Source organism: Spea bombifrons, chromosome 2, assembly GCF_027358695.1.
Source record: "Spea bombifrons isolate aSpeBom1 chromosome 2, aSpeBom1.2.pri, whole genome shotgun sequence".
NCBI classification, from domain to species: Eukaryota; Metazoa; Chordata; class Amphibia; order Anura; family Pelobatidae; genus Spea; species Spea bombifrons.
Window position 1 is genome coordinate 88,999,313 of NC_071088.1, and position 24,149 is coordinate 89,023,461.

At 37.7% G+C, this 24,149-nt stretch overlaps 2 protein-coding genes across 6 annotated transcripts in view; one reads left to right on the forward strand and one right to left on the reverse strand.

Moving 5' to 3' along the window:
- Positions 1 to 15,367, forward strand: part of UXS1 (UDP-glucuronate decarboxylase 1) — a 29,736-nt gene extending 14,369 nt beyond the window's left edge. For 2 of the 4 annotated variants that reach the window (XM_053455092.1, XM_053455090.1), the window contains exons 6-15: positions 141 to 321; positions 4,206 to 4,310; positions 4,876 to 4,935; positions 5,023 to 5,144; positions 8,508 to 8,627; positions 10,860 to 10,903; positions 11,544 to 11,604; positions 12,536 to 12,593; positions 13,173 to 13,276; positions 14,370 to 15,367. In XM_053455092.1, the coding sequence (XP_053311067.1) occupies positions 141 to 321; positions 4,206 to 4,310; positions 4,876 to 4,935; positions 5,023 to 5,144; positions 8,508 to 8,627; positions 10,860 to 10,903; positions 11,544 to 11,604; positions 12,536 to 12,593; positions 13,173 to 13,276; positions 14,370 to 14,501 (987 nt within the window). In that variant the 3' untranslated portion in view covers positions 14,502 to 15,367. The remainder of the gene's footprint in view (positions 1 to 140; positions 322 to 4,205; positions 4,311 to 4,875; positions 4,936 to 5,022; positions 5,145 to 8,507; positions 8,628 to 10,859; positions 10,904 to 11,543; positions 11,605 to 12,535; positions 12,594 to 13,172; positions 13,277 to 14,369) is intronic. The other 2 variants (XM_053455093.1, XM_053455094.1) reach the window with 2 other exon arrangements.
- Positions 15,368 to 16,467: 1,100 nt separating this feature from the next.
- ECRG4 (ECRG4 augurin precursor) lies at positions 16,468 to 23,867 on the reverse strand. 2 transcript variants are annotated; one of them, XM_053455096.1, is made up of 5 exons: positions 23,748 to 23,867; positions 21,071 to 21,210; positions 18,212 to 18,259; positions 17,246 to 17,403; positions 16,468 to 17,118 (listed from the first exon to the last, which is right to left on the reverse strand). In XM_053455096.1, exons 2-5 carry the CDS (start codon positions 21,177 to 21,179, stop codon positions 16,957 to 16,959), a joined length of 477 nt encoding a protein of 158 aa, XP_053311071.1. In that variant the 5' UTR covers positions 21,180 to 21,210; positions 23,748 to 23,867; the 3' UTR covers positions 16,468 to 16,956. The 2 variants fall into 2 exon arrangements, with proteins under 2 accessions (XP_053311071.1, XP_053311070.1); XM_053455095.1 differs by lacking the exon at positions 23,748 to 23,867 and adding an exon at positions 22,137 to 22,153.
- Positions 23,868 to 24,149: the final 282 nt, after the last annotated feature.

The window sequence follows — 24,149 nt, forward strand, 5'->3', positions numbered from 1 at the left end:
ATTTCCTAAAATGTGTTACAGAGACTTTTTAAGGACTAGTTCCTCTTGTAGACAATAAGGAAATGCATATGTGACCTTAAGGTATCGTGGCACAAGTAGTGTTCTGTCGAAGGTTTCCCATGTTGCCTTTCTTAATGCAGATAACCGGAGGAGCGGGGTTTGTTGGCTCTCATCTTACGGATAAACTTATGATGGACGGGCATGAAGTCACTGTTGTGGACAACTTCTTTACTGGCCGGAAAAGAAATGTGGAGCACTGGATTGGTCATGAGAACTTTGAGCTTATTAACCATGATGTTGTTGAGCCTCTGTATATTGAAGGTAAGTTTGCAACAATTTCACTTTTGATCATTCTAAGGAAGAGAAAAAGAAACCAGATCTAAAAATGAATTAACTTACTGTCTGATATGTCCTGTCTGTAACTCAATTTCCTCAACATCTCATTGCATAGCCTATGCAGGTTTTCCTATGCACTCTTTTTTAGATTATTATAATTGACTTTAACTGTATATTTGCCAGTGTGGCTATATACCCTTTGAGAGATGCAAGTTTTAATAAAGAGTTCTAAAATTTATATATAAATATATGCCATTCCTGGAGTATGCCCACTCCTGAGTTACAATTCATAGAACAAGTAGCTCTGTTGTCTCCAAAAAAATAAATAAAATAATCTGAAAGGCTTGAAATATTCCCTTTGCTTAGCTCTGCCCAGTTCTTCTTGCCCAGGAGACAGAAGCTTAGCCTGAGGGGCTTTAGACACGAACTGCATTGTATATTTAAAAGGCAAAGCTGTGTTTGCTATCTCAAGTGGAAGCTGTTCCATGGGGCTTGCAGTCAGATCTATGGTACCACATATTCTATGTGGTTTGTAACCATTAAACATAAAGATAAACAAGAGGATTTTTTTTCCAGCCATTGCCTTATAAAATACCATTACGCAACACATCTGTTTTTCACTTTCCCCAAGGGAAACAGTGACCATTTTTTTTTGTTTTATGTGGAATGCATTAAATGGTTTTGTATTCATACTACAAGGTGCAGCTTTATATTTTTCCATATACCTTAAAAGTGCCTTAAATACGTCTCATACAAAAGTGCAATATAAAAGAATACTGACTTTTGTATAGATTTTTCTTCGTATTCAACCCCGTTTTTTTATTATTATTATACAATTCGCTTAGCCTTCCCTTTTTATATATGTGTGTGTGTGTGTGTGTGTATATATATCTATATATATATATATATATATATATATATATAGATATATATATATATAGATATATATAGATATATATATATAGATATATATATATATAGATATATATATATATATATATATATAGAGAGAGAGAGAGATAGATATATACCTCCTCTCTCAGTTTGTGTGGGTGTATGTAGAATCTCACTAGACTAATGTAATACAACTTATTCAGTTTAATTAAGGCAAGTTTGCCGTGTGACTGAGTGGCCAAGGTTGGTGTACCATGTTGCTTAATCGATAGTAAGCCACCACCAGGTTTAGAGCGCCTGATGAAAGGGCTTTGGAAGTTAAAATGGCCTGCAGGCTCCATGACGGGACACCCTTGCGCAACACTGTCATAAATGTTTATCAATGTTTGCGTTACTGAACTGCTTAGATATGTCTGTTTTACTGAAGGTTCCTGCTGGGTGCTCTGAAATTGCTACTAGGTCACATTAAGTGAGAAGCCAAGTTGATAAATAACAGACTACCATCTTTGTGTTTGTGTTTGAGCAGGGAAAGTCATCGCGTGATAAATAATGCCTGCATATAATAGCCGCCTTACAGTCCGCAGAATGAAATAAAATTACTTTCTCTAACACTAACCTTCATTATTGTAAACGGCACTGTACAGTTATGGTGAAGATTATTGGCACTTTTTGAATACCGTATTTATCGGCGTATAACACGCACTGGTGTATAACACGCACCCCCATTTTTGAACAAAAAAAACTGAACAAAAAAAACTTCATCAGAATCACTGCTATCTGGGAAACCACACACACACAGTAAGACACACACACAGTAAGACACACTCACACTCAGACACACACACCCTAACCCCCCTTCTCAGGATCTCCCCTCTCTCTCCCTAACCCCATCCCGGTCACTTACCTTCAACTCCTGTGTTGGAAGCGTGAGGCGTTTGTCTCGGGTGCCGGCGCTTCACTGCTGAGCGCCGGCACCCGAGACAAACGCCTCACGCTTCCAACACAAGAGTTGAAGCGCTGAGGCAGGCGGCGGAGGCGGAGGCAGGCGGCGGAGGCTGAGGCAGGCGGCGGGCGGCGGCGGCTGAGGCTGAGGCTGAGGCAGGCGACTGAGGCTGAGGCAGGCGGCGGCGGCCGCCGCCAGCAGAGGAGTCCTGGATTTCTGTCAGTCAGGGGGGCCCGAGAGTTGCCGAGCGGTCGTCTTCAGCAACCGCTCGGCACCCCTTGGGCCCCCCCTGACTGGCAGAACTCCAGGGCCCGGTCGCAGTTGCGACCCCGGTAGTTCCGCCACTGGCTCTAGGATTTATCGGCGTATAACACGCAGGTAGGATTTCAGCTTCAAATTTTAGTTAAAAAAGTGCGTGTTATACGCCGATAAATACGGTATATTGTACATCATTAAAAAAATTGTGTGGTGAAACAGCTTAGGTCTAATGCACTCATACATTTGATATAGAACAGCACAGGATACATCAATAATAATAATAAAAACAGAAACAGAAGGAAAAAGTATAAACATGGAAACATTACCAAAGCATTATAATTGGCACAATTTTTAAGAATTCAGATAAGTTTGTAAAAATATTTTTTTTTTAAAAATGACTAGAATTTCATTAGAATGAAATTAGACTTGCCTGTGATAAATAGTGCTCACGTGGCTTGAATTAACCAATTAATGATGGCTGTATGGTTTAAAAAGATCACATCTATTCTCTTGGGGGTTTTTTTCTTCTCTCTACAATGATGAAGATGAGAGCTGTCTGAGAACTTTATAAATACTATTATCACCAGACGTAGGCACAGCACATCTAAACAGCACAGGGCCATCTCCAAAGATCTTGGGATCTTTTAATGATTTTCAATGTTAATAATTTTGCTGCTCATGGACATGTCTGGAACCTCCTGGGACATGGTAGCAAGACAAAAAAATCATCAAAGCCTTCAAAGGTTAGTGTGAACTGTGGGGGGAAAAACAAACGGTAAAACAGCCATGCATTTTAAGGCTGATCTGGAACAATCTCCGGTGATTGTTTCAGACTGTACCATATGTCACACACTAAACTAACAAGGGCTTTATGGGCGAAGGACAAGGAGGACACCACTGCTGAAAGCAAAACATATGAAGACACAACTGATCTTTGCCAAAACCTACCTAGTAAAACCACAATTGTTGTGGGAAAATGTTCTATGTTTTGCAATGCAGACAGGCGATATGGTTATAGGTGACAAAATTAAGCTTATAAGGAAAAAGAACCCCCTACCTACACCCTACCCTTTTAAATCCAAAAAAGTAATAGTGAAATCACAGGATTACCAAGAGATTTTACAAATTGTGCTACCCAGTATCAAATAGATATGGGTCAAAGATAACGGGTCCTCTAACAGGACAGTGATTGAAACCACACATTCAAAAGCACAAAACAACGGACTGTTTTAGACTTGCCATTGATGAATCCTGATCTCAGTCCAATTGAAAACCTTTGGAAGGAGCTTATGTCCCACTGGGAAGCGGGATCGTGTAAACTTACTTTCGAGAACTTTAGCGTATTGCAATTGAAGTGTAGAACAAACTGCCAGCAGATAGATATGTTGCCAAGGGTTGTAGAACCAAATATTAGGGAAGGGTGCCTTTTAATGCTGGCCAGGACATATGTTATTTTTCTTCTGTGAAATCAGTATATACCAGTTGAATAGACATCTTTTGTTGAATACCTTTGGATATCCCGTTAAAATATTCTAATACATAACGGGTACATTTCCGCTTATTTCTGATGATATTGTACATGATGTACAAAATATTCAAGGGGTGTCGATAATATTGACCATAACTATATTTAATGCTTGATATATTTCAGTGACCTAATGCCTGTTAGAATTTAAAATGGATAGTGGAACATAGAAAAAAAAAGAAAAAGCATATTCTTCTTTGTTTGTTACCAAATATTGAAACTTTTTTTTTTTCTCGTGCTTTCATAAAGTGGACCAGATATACCATTTGGCGTCTCCTGCTTCTCCTCCAAATTATATGTATAATCCCATCAAGACTCTGAAGACTAACACAATTGGGACATTGAACATGTTGGGTGAGTCCATGCCATAAAATACTATTGATTATCTCCAGTTACAATGCATGTTATAAATGTTTGCCCATGCTATCTCTGTTAAATAGCCCTCCAATTAAAGACCACATTTATCAAGGTTGTAACATCACGCTAAATGAAATATTGGTTTGCCGAATGGAGGTGATTAGCTCCTCCACTCACAGGCTGATCTATGTGAGAGGAACTGCAGGAATGCGCAACAATGGATGGAGATCCCTTAAGAACAAAACCATAAATACAACGAGTTGGTTGCATTTTAGCTAGTTTTCCCACATGCTGACTTATACTAGCAAAATGGAGCATTTAGAAGAAGAACTGGACGTTAGGGTGTGGATTAGATTTCTTCTGATGTAAGGAACCTTTATTCCATTCAAGCATGGTGACTGCTCACTGTTAACAATGTCTCATACATGTTTTAGCATAGTCACCCAATCGTAATGTTTGTGTTTTGCGAGTGCTTCTGGTTTTGTAAAATCTTTACCATATTATATACTTCTTTAAATGTTTTTGTCACATAGCTTCTGATTTTGCTTTTTCATCCCCTTAGGCTTAGCAAAACGTGTTGGTGCTAGACTCCTCTTGGCTTCAACCTCAGAAGTATATGGAGGTGAGGGCATATTTTTATTTGATCCTTCAATGAGATTATTTATGTTCCATGTGCTTTATCACAACTATCCTGTATATTTTGAAACAGATCCTGAAGTACACCCTCAAAGCGAAGATTACTGGGGTCATGTCAATCCCATTGGTCCCAGGGCCTGCTACGATGAGGGCAAGAGAGTGGCCGAGACCATGTGCTATGCTTACATGAAACAGGTTGGTTGTGTATTATGTGAACGCTTGGAACGCCCAAGTGCAGGCCGAAGTGTTTAATCGTGTTTTTAGTTATTGATTCACTGTGCATACATACTTTAGAGGCAATATTACCGTATTTCCCCATGTGTATACAGTGGCTGTAGATTTAGTTTTTTTTCCCCACTTACCTTTGTGTTGCTCAGCAGCGTCTCTTGTTCCGTTGAGGAGACACAGGAATGCAGCGGAGTCACGTGAATGTACATCACTTCACATGACTCCACTCCGTTCCTGCTTCCCTGGGCAGGTCAAGAGAAGTTCACTCAGAGTTCGAGCAACGAGAGGGAAGCAAAGTCTGCGAGCGGCACCGGAAGATCTGCAGTTCAGGTAAGGGTGGGGGAGGGCGTTCCCCCGTGAATGGGGGAATGTGTGTGTGTGTGTGTGTGTGTGTGTGTGTGTGTGAGATAGCATGGATGTGAAAGTGGGGGGAGGCAGGGCACATGGAGGCTGAAAGTTATGTGCATGTGTTGGCTGCTTGTGCATGATAGGAGTGTGATTGCTATATTAAATATACATGATTGCTAACACTAATAACACTCCTATCATGCCCAGGCATACCCAAATTCCAGCACAGCTAACATCACACTCATCCTGGAACCTGGGCATGATAGAAGTGTAATTTTCGGGCCCCAAAATGAAGGTGCGTCTTATACATGGGGAAATACTGTATATTTATGTTACTAATAAACTATATTAGCTACAGCAGGACAGGATGTTACATTTTACAAAGAGGCTGCAACTTTAAGACTGGTAACGCTGGTTTCAAGGCAATTGCGACATTTTGTTTTACGTTGTAGCAGAATGCTAAGAATAATCAGTAATGGAATGATGCAGCCTTGGGCTAGGTGACTGGGTTAGTCGGTGTTTATGAACAGCCGCTTGTACACGGATTATACCTCCTCTTGCCACTTAACAGGCACCATAAGCACCTGTTACTTAACCTTTATTCTGACGCACAGCCTTACTGGTAGCGTGATGATATGACAGGCATAAGTGCTGAATGCCAAAGAGCTAAACATTTCTAAAAGTATTTCCATGGTGTTAGGTTCCACAGAACTGAAAATATGTTGGTGGTCATGGCAGAACCCCTTTAGCTTGTTTTAGGAGAGCAACAGTTTTTTGCATTTCATAGTAAACATTTGTTGTCAGTTCCACTATAGGGTGTAAGTGGCTCATTCTTCTTGGTTATTGCATAATTTTGTGTTTTTTTTCTCCTCACTAATTGATTTTTTTTTATTTTTATTTTTTTTAGACCCCCTGGCTATATATTTCTATCTAAAATATCAGCTATCTGTAATACCAGCTGTCTTAACCCCATTTCCTTTTCTTCTCGCAATTACATCTGAATAAATGTATGAAATACACAGATTTATTTCTTAGCTTGCTTTTCAAACCCCTCTGGCATCTGGATTTAAATAATGCGGACGTGCGTAGCATATCTCTTTCTGTCTCATCTTGGTTTAAAACCTAATTCAACTTTTTCCACCATCGCACTTTGAAACCAGGTAGCTTTAGCAAAAAAGCATCTGTCAAATTCAATTCAAAATTTTTAGTAAATTTTAATGCTGAAATAAGTATTTATTCCTGCGGCATTGTTGTATTTTGCTGACTTTCTCTCTTACTATCGTCTTTAATCTTCTGTCCTAGCCATTGTTACCTATTTAGTACTTTAATATTAACTATAGTATTAGATAAATCATCCTGTGTACTAAATGCATAAGCATAATTTTCTGGGGCTGTGTCAAATGTCACCTCACGTTTTACATGCACTGTTTAATTGTAACCTGCAGTCAGATTATATAAATAGGGCTAATGTTTTGTTGCCATGGTAGCAGAGAATGCTTCATACAGTTTCATGTTTCTATTCTGCATTCTATAAGAAATTAGAAAAATAGTGATGTGCATCAAATGGCTTTATCACTCATCAAAAAGTATCTAAAATCTGCCATTGTATTATCTTAAAAATACCTTATGATCTTTCGGTAATTTGTAATAATACATTTGTATTTAGATTTGGTATGTCAGTAAATTTTTATATATGATGAGTATATTGTTAAGGTTGCCCCGTGAAGAGAACTTGGATGTGTAATTTTTCCGGCTCAAAAAACATTTCATTGTTGAGTATCAAATTATTTTTATTATTTTGTTTAAATTTGTTATTTTTCCATTACTTGCCATGGCAGAGAAGCAGTCGGACACCCAAAAGGACAAAAGCTGTTATATAACATTGCTAACGGAAGAATCCCACACTATAGCATGGAAACATTTCCTTAATTCAGTAGTGGCACATCCAATAACTCCTGGTTTTGGCAGAATTGTCCACCTTACGTGGCTACCAGACGTCTTCATAGTTAGCAGAGTGTTTGAAAGTGCTAAGATCTTATGGCATAGATGTTATGTAAGGAAGTTTTACTTTACTGAGAAGGTGATAGCTAAGTGGAACAGCCTACCAGAAGAAGTCTACCCTAGCATAAGGCTATCCTGAATTAAAGATCAAGACCAAAGACTGTATAAGATCTGAGTCTTTACAACAGGAAAAATGTTTAGATTAGATGGGCCAAATGTTTCTTATCTACCATCAAATTCTGTGTTCCTATAAGTTCCTTGGCAAGCCTTGATATCCTTTTGTATAGCTCAGCATATGTGCTTCGCGGAACAGCAAGGAATTATAGTATTCTGTCTCATTTGCAAAATCTTGTTCCTTTTAAATCCCCACAGTTGGGCTCCATGTGGTTACTAACTGATCTGCTTTCAGAATATCTTTTTAGACTCGCCCTCCAATGTCCCTAGCTAAAGTATTTTAGAATTCTCTGAAGTTTCCTTTAAAAAAAAATAAAATAAAAAAAAAGTGAACCCATAGGGGGAAAATCTTTTGTAATATAATTAAATCCATAGGGAACCTCTTTATGTAGGCCTGTGGCTCCCCCTACTTTTGATAAGGACGGGACCTCGCATACTGCCCTTTACCATGGTATATAATCAAAGAAAGGGAACGCTAGATTTCTTTGAAGTTTCCTTTGTGATATCATACAACGCTTGAGAGGGAAAATCTTTTTATATAAGCATGTAATTCCCATTACTACTTGAAGACTGGAACTATCATCTTCTACCATAGGAAATAATTTGTGGGAAGACAGATGTCTCCTATTCCTGTATTCATCCTAAAGTGGTAGAGCTGCTTGTTGCAAAAGGTGTCAGTGAACGTCGACTAGGCGCAAATAAAATGAAACCAGTGCACCATTTGCAATTCATACGATTTAAACTTTGAAAGTATGGCATTTTGCTGTGTTCTTTTGTATACCTGACCTACGTTCTTTCTGTTGACAGGAAGGAGTAGAGGTTAGAGTGGCTCGGATATTCAACACCTTTGGCCCACGCATGCACATGAATGATGGCAGAGTTGTTAGTAACTTTGTTCTGCAGGCTCTACAGGGAGAATCACTAACAGTAAGTATTACACATTTCACTGGTACCTGCCTACAAAAACCTTTGGTTTCACCAACACTTAGCGGCATGTTCCATAATACTATATGTGTTGTTATAAATAGTCCTTCCTCTAAAATCTGAAGTAAAGCAGTGAAAACATCTGAGGCAGTATCTTGCAATCTTATATTATTATACTTTATTTATAAAGCGCCAACAGATTCCGCAGCGCTGTACAAGGTAAACATTTTACAGATAACGACAAGTACAAGATGACAAGCAATTGACATACACATACAAGAGGAATGGAGGGCCCTGTTCCCGCTGGAATTTACATTCTAGGTGTCATTTAGATGTTCACTGAGAGCAATGTGGAACAACATTGTTGCCCACCAATTAATCCGTATGATAATCCATAGCTCCATCGGTCTACACACGAGTATTGGAATGTTCGCTTTTCTGGTGTTATGAACTGATGATGGTAGTCATGGATGGATTTAATATAATTTATCATTTAATCTGGTGAAGCTGTCTCAAAAGTGCAGACTTCTCCCTAGTGCATGCAATCCTGGCAGCTTGCCCATTATGGGTAACTTAACATTGCAGACAGATCTCTGTGGAATTTGCATAATTTATGGGTTGAGATAAAATTTCAATAAAACTGAACTATGCATTATGCAGAGTATTTTTTGCATCTGATACTCTTTGGGGTGCTCATTTAATAATAGTAATGTTTTTGTCATATGAATTGTTTTTTGTCCTCAACCACTAATGTCTATTTTGGGAATACATCTCATCCTTGCAGCCTCCCCCCATCCTTTATGCTTTATTTAATATAGTTTAAACCCCCTTATGTTTTATATTTTTAAAACTGCACAACCTCCGTTTTTCTTCTGTGCCGGTTCCCTAGCTCGTACTCTATTCACACTTCTGCATTCAATGGACAGCAAGCCAATATGCTTTTTAAAGCAGCTTCCAGATGTCATCCATAAGTAATTACATGGCTAAGAAAGCTTCAAAGCCTCAGGATCTGAGTGACTTTGACAAGGGTCAAATTGCGATAGCTAGATGGGTCAGAGCATCTCTAAAACTGCAGCTCTTGTGGGATGTTCCTGGTCTGCAGTGGTCATGGGCAGCCAAGGCTTGCTGATGCACATGGGGGGCAAAGGCTGGCCCGTGTCATCAAATCTAACAGATGAGCTACTATAGCTCAAATTGCTGAAAAAGTTAATGTGGGTTCTGATAGAAAGGTGTCAGAACACATTGCAGTTTATGTATGGGGCTGCATAGCCTCTGACCAGTCAGGGTGCCCATGGTGACCCCTGTCCATTGCCGAAAGCGCCTACAATGGGCATGTGAGGATAAGAACTGGACCACGGAGCAATGGAAGAAGATGGCCTGATCTCATGGATCACATTTTCTTTTACATCAAGTGGATGGTCTGTGTGCATTTCTTACCTGGAGAACACATGATATGGGAAGAAGGCAAGACGGTCGATGCAGTGTGATGCTCTTCTGCTGGAAAACCTTGGGTCCTTCCATCCATGTGGATGTTACCTTGACATGTACCACCTACCTAAGCATTGTTGCAGACCAGGCACACCTTTTCATGGACTCTGTATTCCCTTAAGAGGACACTTAAATAAAGTGGTTGAAGCTGTTGTCCATTTTCTCTTTTGACAACCCCCCCCCACACACACACACATTTAATTCAGCGCATTTGATTGTAGAACTCCAGGTCTTTCATAGTTTTACTTTAATTGAATTGCCTGTGCTCAAGATCTAATAACCAAAAAATACCCTGTTTGCTGCCCTTGAGAACTGGAGCTGGGCATCATGAACCTAGGGCATCAGAACATTTTTCTTGCAGTTTCACATGTAGCCACCAGAGTGTCCGAAGAAACAATGTCTCTAGGCAGAATTTGCTGACCCTTTTTATACTTTTACATGGGATTACTACACAGACCTTATGGCGAATGTACTTTTGACTGGACTGGGTAGTATGCAAGAGCTGATTAATTACTGGGATTTTTGACCAATCTTGTTTCTCACAACTGCCAGCCATGGCCACCCTGTCACTGACAAATATCAGGTGTATGTTTTCTCGTTGTCTGACTTGGGTCAGTTAAATCCAACCTTCAAAAGAATATGTCCTAACAGATGTGATTATGTGTGATCATGTAGATATGTACATCAACTCTCTAAGTTCTCCAAACAGTGGATTTATATATCTTCTAATTTTAAATTCTTTTGCAGGTATATGGATCAGGCTCACAAACCAGGGCTTTCCAATACGTTAGGTAGGTTGTATTTATGTTTTTGGTTTTTCTCCTCTATTCCTCTTACATATATAATTTCTGCATGCACCGTTAGGTGATCTCTTCTTGTAATTACATTCCATTCTCAGATGTGAATGATATGTTTAATAACTTATTATCTCAAAACTCGGTTAAAGATTGATGAAAAATATTTAAAATCTCAATATTGTATAGTTTATTTTGGGATCCTCCAGTTTGGGCTGACAAAGTTTTGGGTTTGGGATTTTAAGTTTACAACATTATAATCCTTGTGTCAGCAGGAAATCCTTCCAGCAGGAAATTCATTAGCGAATACTAGTCTGAAGTTTCAAGTATCACTTGAAAACAGGGATGTCAAAGTACCTGCAAAAGTAGTGATTGTGTTGCCCTCTAGTGGCTCATTTTGGGAAATGCTGTCTACAATGTGAACTAAATTATATATATATATATATATATATATATTAGTGTGTGTGTATAAATATACATATACATATATAAAATGTATGTAAAATTTGGGTAATGGGGGTTCATATGAATCCTCTTGTATCTTCCTTTTATTCTCACAATGTATTCATAAGTTGACCATGCACTTTATGAATTTTTTATCTGCTCACACTGGAGTCCTAAATGTTTTATTTTACAGTGACTTGGTAAATGGACTTGTGGCGTTAATGAACAGCAATGTAAGCAGCCCTGTGAACTTGGTACGTTTATTTTGATTGTTTTCCTTATTCGTGTGTTTTTTTTGTTTAGAAAGCATTACTTTAATAGACATAGTTTGTAAGCTTGTTTGCACCTCCCCTTACCTTTTGTTTCTCTTATGTGATACCGTAGACTACTTGCTATAATAATTGAGCAAACAAATCATATTATTGGACCCCATATTCTAATCGTACGTCAGCACATCCCTCCCATCTGCTGTGGCAGAGTGGTTATGGCTAAGTGTGCTTGAAGTGTGATGTTCAAAAGAATTATTGTTACTGGCTTTGCATTCAAGGCAACTATAACACTGCAGGTTTTAAACAAAATGTAATAATAAATCACGTTTAAGACCTGGTTTACTTTGTTGGGAAATATGGTTCTCCCTTTCATTATTTCCAGCTGCAGAAATGGGTCTGCCAGAAGCAATGGAAATACTGATGGGGATGCCCATGTACCCATGGGAGAACTGAAAGACACCCTTCTTTGCTGCTATTCTTTATAAAGGCTTGCAAATATTACCTTTTTAGTGAGCAAACACCCCAATTGGAGCAGAGGCTATTAGGACTTTTCTTTTTTTGCTACACGTAAAAAGAAAAAAAATTCCAAGAACTTTGCTTGAGTTTCATGGAGTTCATGACGTTGTCCCACTTGAGTGAGTCCCCCTTCCCTTATCTCTTGCTGTTGTATCAATGGCCATATAAAGTAGAAAGATCCTAGGCTTAGTCCTTGAACCTTTTTTTTAGTCTAGGACCCAGTGTACAGAATAAAACAAGTTGTATAATATAACCTTTTGTATAATATAAGGCTGTCATTGTGGCTCTGAATGGCGTCCTGCATAAAATGAACATTGATGAAATCTGCATGTTGTATTTTAGAATTGGTTGTGATACTTGTCTGGAAAAGGAACTGTAATCTACTTTTCTCATTTCTCAGGGGAACCCTGAAGAACACACCATCCTGGAGTTTGCCCGTTTAATTAAACACCTTGTTGGTGAGTGTTCAGTGCTCTTGCAGGGTGCTGCCAATGTTCATTTAAATGTCTAATTAAAAAGTGGTTAATTGAATTGGGGTCTCAGGACTCTAAATGAGTTTCTCTGCTTGTGGAGATAACTTGAAATGTTAACTCCACTGAAAAAAAGTTATCATCTAAAAGGCATGTTATCTGATGAACATTGTTTGCATAATTGACAAACCGGTAAGAATATACCTTTGTCTTTCATTTTATTTGTTATCTAGATATCCTGATTTCTGTTGCATCTGTGTATGTGTGTAGATTCCCCTGAAGCCTATGTGAGGCTCTACAAATATCTCTCAAGTGTAGTGCAGAAGACAATAAATACAAATAAAGAACCTGCAATCATAATCTGTTTGTTTTTTTTTAAAGTTTTTCTCATACATGTGCTGTAGCTCATGAATTCACATTTTATCTGTACAAATGATAACTTATTGCTATTCACTAGTTAACTAATCCTCTATTATCCGTTTTGCATGTTGATACCCAGTAATACACACTTTGTTTTCTGCCCTGTTTTATTGTGCATGGTAAAAATTAATGTCTGCGCCCCAACAGGCAGTGGAGGTGAGATCACTTTTCTATCTGAAGCACAAGATGACCCCCAAAGGCGAAAACCAGATATAAGGAAAGCTAAACTCTTGCTTGGTTGGGAGCCTGTGGTATGTAAATCTTTAGTATTTCATTTTACTATTACTAGTTGTTGTTGTTGGGTTTTTTACATAGGAAGCATCACAATCATGTTTTTTAGATACCACCCATGAGTTCAAGTAAATATATAACAAAAAATGTGTTCAAATTTTTAATATATATATGATCGCAATACTGACACTAGCTGCAACCATCTTTCTTATATAGCAGAGGAATGGGCTATTATTGCGATAGGGCACTTTTATAATATACAAGGACATTTTTGCCAATTTTTATTGCTCTCTTAAGATTCCTGCTATATTCTGCTGCCAATATTTTTTTCTAATCCAGAGTGTGAACGTACATGTGAAAAGTACTACTTCACACCACGCCTTTTTGCATATGTAGACGTATAGTTTTTATTGATTTTTAAAACTGCCATGGTCCCCAACATTATTATTAATAATGATTAATATTAAACGCAAGTTTGAGGCATTTTTTGTGGCATTGGTCTACTTCTGGTTCAGAGGAGTTTCAGCATTTTGCTCATGCATCTTTAATCATTTTTCTGGAGGGTTGCTTGGACATATGAGTTTCTAGAGAAGAAAATGTTGCCTTGACTCTCCCACAATTGCTGTAGTCACTTTCACTAGGTATTTTTCAGATCTGTAGTCTTATGCACACTAGTGGGACTAAGTTAACCACTAGCTAGGTCATGTCAGCCATGGCCGGCCCAAGGCAAAATGCCGCCTGGGGCGAAGTTTATCTACCCTTCCTCTCCCTCCCTATTATCTGATTTCAGCCAGACACTTTTCATCATGAACAAGGAAGGAACATAATGTCCTTCGGCTGCTTCTTGGTCAGCCATAACCTGGTCGTTGACCTAGTGTCACTGTGCTGAGATTTAGCACGCTATTTTCTATAAGTTCGTAGATTATAATAATATTGTGCAGCAACAGCTAAATGACCATTCCATCCAGAATCCTATAATTATAATTATGGCGTTATCAGTAATGTCAAGTTCTGTTGGCAGAAAGGTTACTGTGTCGTGAAGAAAGATGAATATTGAGGTACTTGAAAAACACAAGAGAAATGGAATGGAGAAATGTTTTTTTGTCTTTGCAGGTCCCATTAGAAGAGGGCCTAAACAAGACCATCCACTACTTTAGCAAAGAACTTGAATATCAAGCAAACAACCAGTATATTCCCAAACCGAAGCCAGCAAGAATTAAAAAAGGTAGAACACGACATAACTGAACACTCCATTAAGAGGGGCGACTATCTTGAAGGTTTACAGGATGTAATTTTTTTTGTTTTCCACCCCTTTTCCCCCTTTCTTTGTTTTGCAAGAAGAAAGAGACTTTTAAGAGCTATCGTGAAGAATACAACTGGAATTTTCCCCCCTGAAGCTTGCTTTAAAGGAATGGATGTGCCTAAACAAACCATGAGAACTGCAAACCTTGCCTTGCACTTTTTTCAGTCTGTCTTTCTATGTACAGTAGTGTAGGATGTACCTGGAAGTCTCCACGTTTTATAAACCTCTCTGCGACGTTGTTTTGCCGCGGTGTCTGGACAGTTTCCAACCCAATTGCTGAGGGCAGGGGGTTGGCAGAGCATTGGCTTTTTGAACTTTTTTTTTTTTTTTTCCATCCCTTGCGTAGCACAAAGGGATTTAAATTACTGTTATTTTTTTCCTCAAACTGAAGATACAATTTGAAAGTGGGACAAGTAAAATGCCAATTTTATTTATATATGTTAAAAAGAAATTATGGGTACTTTTAAATAAGATGTTCTTCTATGCATACAGAGGTAGCAGTATGGTCAGCAGTGTTGCACTGACATATCGATATGTTTTAGTTTAACCCCTTAAGTGGTATTAAGGGGGTGAAAGGCCTGAATATTTCTGTTGAAAAGCTTTATACTCTGTTTTTTTTTTGTTCTTTAAATGTTTTTCTTCCTCAGAGTTTCAAGTAACTGTACATTTGAATTTTAAAGCAGCTGTTAAAAAATAAGACTATTTTGAATCACTATTGTATTGTCGTGTAATCTTGGATAAAAAAAAATAAAGTATTATCAATTTATGGTGGTTGAATATGCTATTTTAATAAAATATTGTAAAACTACCTTGCAGGTTATTTTCTTAGTTTTTTTTTCTTTTCAGAAATCAGTGGGTGATCCTCATAAAAAAAAAAAAAAATCAAACATATAATACAAAAACTCTGTACAGTTATGTGGATTGCCACTAAAGGATACATGGCTTGTTTCAGTAACCTTCCTAAAGGCTAAAGGCTGCCGTTGTCAGTTATGACTTTCCTTGTTGATCAATGCTAAAGTAGGCCTTCTTGTCCACTAAAATGCTTTCCTCCATAGGCTTTCATTAATGAGAGTGTCAAGGTCTGGATAATGAAGACATTCACGTGCCATGTGGTAGTATGATAAGGAATTATGTTTTTTTTTTAGTATATTGGACTAAGAAAACAGAGCTAGATCTTGGACACATTGCTAGTTAGTATGCAACTGCTCGAAACATATTCAAAAACTAAATATTTTTAAAAAAAAGGAAACTGCACATTATTTTGTGCATACCAGTAATAAAAACGTGTTTCCCTGTAACTTAAAAATAAAAATGCAGCATATGAAGTCCACACGGACGCATGCTTTTTACATTGTTAAATCTTTCTACACAAGAGGGCCGGTTAAGGTATTTGGTCAATTTAATGTCAAAAACAAAACACAATTTGAATAGTAATCCTTGCTTAGGTTAATATGGATAAAAAAATAGAAACACATAGATTGGCTCATCAACTAAGATGTAGTAAAACGGTATCACTGTTTGTATGACATTTCTTCTATTCCATTCTGTGGAAGAGTACAGTTCCATTGTTGGGACAGATTTATCTCCAGGCTGTAGAACACTGCTGACACGAAAATGTAAAAATTATAATATGATTTATTTCCTTCCTAATACCATTACGGTAGCTTCTAAAATTAGGTGCCTTATGGTTTACAAGTAGTGTAGGTTAAAAAACAGTGGCCACCTGTAGTTTTTAGGTGTGTGTGTGTGTGTGTGTGTGTGTGTGTGTATATGTATATGTATGTACATGTATATGTATAGATGTATATGTGTATATATATATAAATACACACACACACACACACACACTTTTGCTTATTTGCAGCATTCATGATAAATTACATATGCTTGTGTAAGTAAATGCATACATTCTGGTTTTAACTAAGCTTATTTTATTATTTTGGGGGAAAAAGTCCTCAAAAGGACTACTCCATTTCTAGTGCTGAATGCTTAGTACATAGCACTGCTTTATACTGGGGCAAACACCTTTAGTGATAGTCAAACATCTTTTTTTTTTCTTCAAGGCAGTTCTTACTGGCATCTTAGCTAAGATTCAAATCTGACCAGAAAATGCACTGTTGAATACAAACTGCCCCTCATTAAAAAAACAAACAAACAAACAAAAAAAAAACCCCACGGCACTTTGTATTTACATACATTTTTTAGGGTCTCTAAATGACATCCTACTTTAAACTAAAATTTATATAAGGCGTTTACATCGGTTTCTGGCAAAATATAAAAGAGCATAATAGTGTATTTATTATTTCGCTATTGTATAGCAACTAATCATACTAAACGTGTGGAAGCTCAACTGCTCCTTGTAATCTAAATATGGTGTACAGCACTGAATTTCTGGCTCTAATAATCATCATAGTTGACCCCAGCTCCGTGTCTGAAGGTATAGGGATTGCGGGGTCCAATGGCTGAATCCTCGTCATAATGATGCTGATGGAAACCACCATAGTATTCACTCCCGCCACGGCCTTGGTTCTTCCAGTATGACATGTCATCTTCATATTTCTGGAAAAGATTGTCAGTGTTATCAGAATGCTAAAAAAGTATTTTCATATACGTAGGAAAATAGAAGTCCAAGCTGTAGGGTAGATGTTCTTATTGATGAATTTTGTCGTTAATTCTCTGTACTTACTGCTTCATCGAAGCCCATATAGAGAAATTGCTGGTACCATTGTTGGACTTCTGGACGAGTCCTGTCCCAGAGTTGTCGCTTTGGTCTCTTTAGTGTATTTAAGAACTCATTGGCTTTATTTCCTTCTACAGCCACCACCGTTTTAGCAGGTGCAGAAGCTACAATACAAACGGACAAAACCAACGTATCGAATTAACAATACATGTACACGTGGTAGCTTTACTTGAAGCTTTTATTAGCTCTCCATGGTTAATGCCAGACAGCGGTATATATGATGATTAAACTGGATATCTGCTGCTGTAGAACACTGCAGGCACGATTTATTTTCTTCCCAATACCATTAGCTTCTTAAATTAGGTGCCTTATGGTGTACAAGAAGTGTGGCCTTCAGTAGTTTTTGGTGAATTGTGTTAGTTGTGGTGTTAAGGGTAACATTGTTTGTTTATTATTTGTGGATCTGTCATTAAGGAAAATATACAGGACTTCAGAGAAAAGTGTGTCTGGGAAGTGTCCCTCTGTATTGAAATCCCAATTGGGGTCCTCTGTCCACAGGTAGTTTAAGTTGAAAATGTTCCCAGCTAACTGTTGAATAACTCTTAAAATAACTATTAAATCAATCTCTTTTATTAGCGTTTTGCTGTCCTGTTCCCATGACCAGCTTTCTTTCTATGTGTCTGGCTATAAGAAACGTAGGTGTTTATTAAAAGGAGAGTTTGGATGACAATTGTGTTTTTTGCCTTCACTTATACTTTTATAAAGTGAGGGTGTTAAAACACAACTCTCCCTTGAGTGAATAAACCCCATTGAGTAATTGATTGTTGACTGCTGCGGCTATTTAGATTGTTAATTGAAGGAAAGGGGATAATGGCCACCTCCTTATGTTTTCTTTCATGTCTTTGTACGCACATCTGCAAGGTATAAAATCCAGGGCAAATAAGGAGTTTTATTAGGACGCGCTGAACTGACCTTCTCTTTTCTGTAGCATCATACGAAGTTTATTCCCACTTGACAATTCTAGAAACAGAAAAAATGCTCGTCAATGTAAACCATGTAATTTAGCACAATTGGGCTTATAACTGACATACATTTTGATGTACTGAGGTTACGGTATAATTAAAAGGGAAGGGGGAACGTAGAATCGCCATAGCGAGTTCGTTGCTTTTTAGTAGGACACACAAATCTCTGTGTGAACATTTAAACTAAAAACCTCCAAAACAAGTACACTGCACACAAAAGCACAAGCTAACCTTAAGACGTTAATTAAGTTACACTAAAGCATACATCAAAATATGTCAGATGGACAAAGCGATATTTTAGTTTTTGGGGTGTAGGCAGATAGAGGCATGGCTAGAAGGCAAGGCTTTATCAAGGCGTTTAAGTGCCGTTGTGACCTATTGAGGCATTTCTAAAAGTAATAATGTATTTTAATTACGCAATTTGATATATAAAATTTTTCTGTCGTTTTATGCACGTTATTGTGAGTTTTCCAGCTGTAGAACACCATGACACACTCATATGGTTAGGTGTCATTAGTAGAACTACCATGAAGATATTCTTTGTCCTGACAGTGTACTCTCCAGAATGATAGTGGAGATAGCCCTGTCTACCCATTGTACAGCACTATGGAATATGATGGCACTAAATAGAAAAATAATATTATAGCCAACAGGTAGAGTATGTTTGTCCCCTTTATCCAGGCTCAGACTGACCATCTGGCACACCGGGCAAATGCCCTGTGGCCCCTGGACAAAAGTGCCATATACACGCCCAATCTGCAGATCCATAGGGAGATTGGGTGCTGCATTCTGCGGCCACTGGCCGGATATGCTCAGCCGCATGCTACATGAGGGTAAAAACATAAAATGTGGCCATGCAAATCCAGTCGTCATCGGGCAGCCTCCAGCCTTAAAGTGCCAGGGCCCCCTCATCATCACAAGTCTGGCCCTGCCTATATGTTGTTAATAACATGGACAACATGATTAACCCAGAGTTATTACTGTACAAGCAGGGCCGGCCGAAGACTTAACGCCGCCTGGGGCGAGTTTAAAATGCCGCCCCCGCCGACGCGGGGCGGGGGGGCATCATTTTAAACTTCGACGACGGCATTATTTAGCCCCCCCGGTACTTACCTTTAAAGAGTCCCTGCTCTGCCACGGTGCCGGCTTGTAATGCTGAGCGCCGGAAATTGACGTCACTTCCGGCGCCCGGCATTACAAGCCGGCACCGAGACCGAACAGGGAAACTCGCCGCAGAGGAGATAGAGAGAGGGGCGCCGAGCGGGTAAGCGAAAAACCACTCGGCGCCCCTCTCTCTCTCTCCTCCGCTTCAAAACGAAATAAAACAAAAAAAAAAAAAAAAAAAACACTTGGGGCAGCAAAGTGCCGCCCCTTCTAAAGTGCCGCCTGGGGCAATTGCCCCAGTCGGCTCCATTGTAGGGCCGGCCCTGTGTACAAGGTACCGTAACAACCAAATATAACATTTTAAAATATCAGAGTTTTCGTTCAGGTTTTACTGGCTATCCCGTTATGAGTGTCATAAGCTGTTTGGGCTAAACACTCCCCTCCCAGGTAACACCAAAGAAGATGATCCCTGTAAAAATGGGCATCTGAGAGACACTTGGAATTTCCTGGACTTTCTTGAATTTCATTTTGGCAAGGAACATCTACATAATTCCATGGATTATTTTACTTTTGTGTAGTGTTTTTTTTTTTCTATCTTTAACTCTTGTTTATTTTACTGTTTTGTATTTACGTTTTGTATGTCTTCTTTTTACCATTAGTTTTGTATAAGCAGTGTGACCATTTTATTCTGATTAATATAGTCAATTATTTAAATTTGTTTAATTCATATATGTATTTTATCCAAACATTAAACATAGACCTGATCTCTCTCTTATGTGGGGGAGGGGGTCTATATTGAACACTTATAATAAAATTTAATAATATGAATTAAATGTTTAAAATAAAAAATTCTATCTAGATGGATGAAAATCTTAAATATGGACAATCACGTTACAGAATTTCCTGTAAAACATATTAATCACTTTTATTTTCATTTACATTAAATATCAATAAAATGCTAATTCTGTTATTTTGCTGTACTGTATGTGAAAATTTCCAAGAATTTATATTGCTTCTTTTTCCTCTGATGGACAAGAGAATATATTAACAGAGGCACAGCGAGCATCTAAGCAATCTTTAGCACCCAGAGCGCATGTATAACGTGTATGATGTAGTTAGTGCACAGGGAGATTGTTCCTGTTTAAAATGGCAATAGGATTCCAATATAAGAAATACTTAATGCTCATGGGAAATGGAAAAATACACCAGCTACTTCTTTAATGCGGGAAGATATGATGTGTAAACTAGAATAATTTAAAACCAGTAATAATAATACAATAAACAATAGTTGGTTTACAGTGCCCGGTTAATTTATGATTCTATCTCAAATGTGAGATAGATGTAAAAAAATTATTTGATTTCTGCTGGCTCAGTACACCTTTTTTATGCATAATGCAAGTGGATTTGAGTAAGTATCTTTTTAATTATCAATGCATATATCAGAATGGAATTGTTTGTTTTTTTACTATTTTCATTGAAAAAAAGCATTACACTTAACAAAATAAAACATTACTCAATATTTTTCTCATAAACACTGTATATCATTTGTATTTTTTTTTACTTAAAGGTCAGCATATCCATGTGCATGTTGAAGGTTTTTGGTGATAATGTGTTTTTGTGTATATATTTAGATACGCAATCTTGGTGCATGGAAGAAAGTAATTTTGACATCATACAGTAAATCAATGCAATACTTGTTACTCACCTGGACTTATAAATATAACTAGTAGAAATACCAGAACTACTGAAGTAAGTCCAAAACGTCTTATAGTATACTGTGGCAAGAGCCCTCTTTTCTCCCTGGATGTTGACATCTTCTTTGCACAGATCCTGTTCCCCCGATACCTAAAACAGTGTGCAGAGAGAATGTCGTAAAGTGTATAAAGTAGGTGGGAATGGAGAGGGGACAGAGCATTGAATAGTCTTTTCAGCAGCTTCCTCTAGTAGAGGGTTACTCTAGGTCATTCCAATGAATACTGGCAGTAATTACCACACAAAGCTCAGTTTATAAACATGCTACCATCTTGGATGTGTTGCTTTTGGAAAAGCAGCGGGTTGAGTACATATTGACCAAGTTTCCGTCAGTCTTTAAATGCTTGAACTGTGCCACTGGATGTGGTAGCTTAACTTAGAGGATTCAGAAAAATAGGATATAGGGATAGTTGTATTTTTTTTTTTTGTCTTTTAAAGACGAAAACATATGAGCCCAAAGGACACTTTTCTATAGTCTTGTGTAGCCTAGGCTATAACTTCCTTGTATTTGGAATACGTTCACTGCTTTTCAATAATATTTTCAAGGACATTTTATTTGCAAGACATTAAGAACTCAAAACATGGGGACCTGCACTGTTTACTGTTTTGACACAGTCTAGGAGCAAGTAAAAGTGTATGGGAAAGTGTCCATACAATAATACTAATGTATGGGACACGACTTGTGTATGTCATTGGCTACCTCCCTGGGTCTCCAGGTCACTCTCATTTTTCTCTGGATAGGGGAGCAGCGTTTGACCATGTTCACTCCCTGTTTACCTCCCCTCCTACTCTCTAAATTCTCACGAAGTCACTCCTTCAGAGCAAGGAGAGATCCAGGTAGCTTAGCCATGGTGGTTTCCAGGTATGGTCATTGTTTTCAATAGGGTTTATTCACAAAGTGTTAATTTGTTGGAGAGTCCACTCTCTGATTTCACTATCCAATATAAATTTAATTTGCGAAAAAAGAGAGATGGTCCACGAGTAATTTTAAGAAGAAGACATGGTTGAGCCAGGGTCACATTGTGGCGTGTCTGGGTATGTTATTGTATGTATGTGAGTGGGTCTGGATATGGTAATGTTTCCATTTAGTGATTGTCTCCCTCTGCATGTGTATTAGTGTGTACAGTTATGTTAATGTGAGTGTATGGCAGTGTTGGTGTGGTAGTATTACATGTCTAGTTGTGTTATTATGAGTGTCTGGGTGTGTAGCTGAGTATGTTAGTATGTGTGTGTCTGAGTTTGTGTATTAGTGTGTTTGCATTGTGCTAGTGTTGAGTGTCTTGGTGTGTAAGTGTTAGCGTGAGTGTCTGGATGTGTTAATGTGAATGTACCTTCTGTGGTCTGGTTCTGGATCCACCCCTGATTTAACATATCTTTTATGTGACGGCACCATTGTGGACACTTAATTATTAAACTTTAGAAATTATTAGCATACAGAAAACGTATACAAAACATTCTGAGTAATAAATGTTTAAACACATTGAAATATATTAACGAACCAGAACCTAATAGCTTAATAACCTATATTTTTTTTACTTCTCTTTGGCATTTAAAAAGTAGTATTCACCATCATGCACCTGACCTCCCTTGACTGCTCACTTTAACTTTTTGGGGTTTTTTTTACATTGTTTTAACTTACAACTTACAATTTGCTATTTTCCCCCTGAGTACTTTCAGTCAGTCATGATCTATACGAGACATTTCTGCTCTGCATTCCAAAGTGATGTTAGCCAACAGCCTTAGGACTTTTTGAGTCCTTTGCTTATGTGGCAGTTACCTCAGTGAACTCCAATTCCATAGTACAATGAGACACAATAAGACGTTGGGTATAATCATAGTTCATATATAATTCTGAGAACTCAAGTGAATATTACAAATTAAAAAGCATCACTTTTTTATGAAACTAAATATTGCCCTGTAATTTACAGGTCAAGGGATATTGGTAATTTTGAAAATATTTATTTTGGAAATGTGTCCATTGTGCATTATTCTTACTTCCGGTAAACACATTTTTAAAGTTATTCTAAACTGAGTAAAAGCAAATTATATATATTAGATGAGAAAATTGCTTTTCTGAAGACTATGATCATATATAGTAACAAGATTATAAAGGTTTTTTTAAAGTTAGTGTGACATTCTGCAGATTGTATGAAAATTCATCTAAATACAATATTGAACTAAATGGGGACTATTTCTAACATTTTTTGAGGGGTAAACATAAAAATTAGTAATATATAAAAATTATAAACCGTTCCTCAATGAAAAAGTAAAACTGAAAATGTATTTTTTTTTGCAGAAAGTATCTTAATACTAAGTAAAAAAAAACAATAACTAAATATCATAAAAAACACAACATAAAAAAACAGATGAATAAAACTGAGCTGTTAGCTTAAATGTAATTATAACGTTCGTTATAAGATGCTGATCACTTCCAAACTCTCTTAGCCGATTAGAATGATGGTGTTCCTGTCCTGAGCCAAGAGCAAATATTTACACCTCAGGAGCTCTAAAGTAATTAAAAGGAAATGCTAGGCAAACTTTCCTGGAACAAGCAGTGATTTGTTATAAATCCAATGTGCCTTGCATTCCTGTATTATAAAAAACAAAACATAAATTTAGTGTTACTTTACCTCAGAAACAAAAAGTTACTTATGTCCTTTCCAAGCGGTCCTTCAAAAATGTCCTATGTGCATCTGGACAAGGTGAGCCTTATTTATGCGTATCCTGCAAGCAGCACATATGAAGGAAGGGGATTTGGTGGAATAGGAGGTAAACTCATTCGAAAGGCACTTTCATAAGAAAAAAACACCCATGAATTCCAAATTCTTCTAAAAAAAAAAAACTGGCTAGGAATCCTAAGGGTAAGGAATCAAGTTTCTTCATAGTCGCAGATACCAGATGCCAATGTACTGCTGCATGCAGATGTTGCATGGAGAAATGATTTATCTCCTAGTTAAATCATAAAATACATTTGCCTTTTTTTATTTTGGCATTACTTTTTAATTCATGATTCATTAAACATATTTAGAATT

Bases quoted from the DNA above. Each gene is read 5' to 3' on its own strand.
- ECRG4 (XM_053455095.1), bottom strand. The intron at 18,260-21,070 runs GTGAGTAACAAG...TTCTGTTTCTAG, and splicing joins AGTTATATTTATAAGTCCAG to AATTGTCAAGTGGGAATAAA. The intron at 17,404-18,211 runs GTCAGTTCAGCG...TTTGTATTGTAG, and splicing joins GATGCTACAGAAAAGAGAAG to CTTCTGCACCTGCTAAAACG.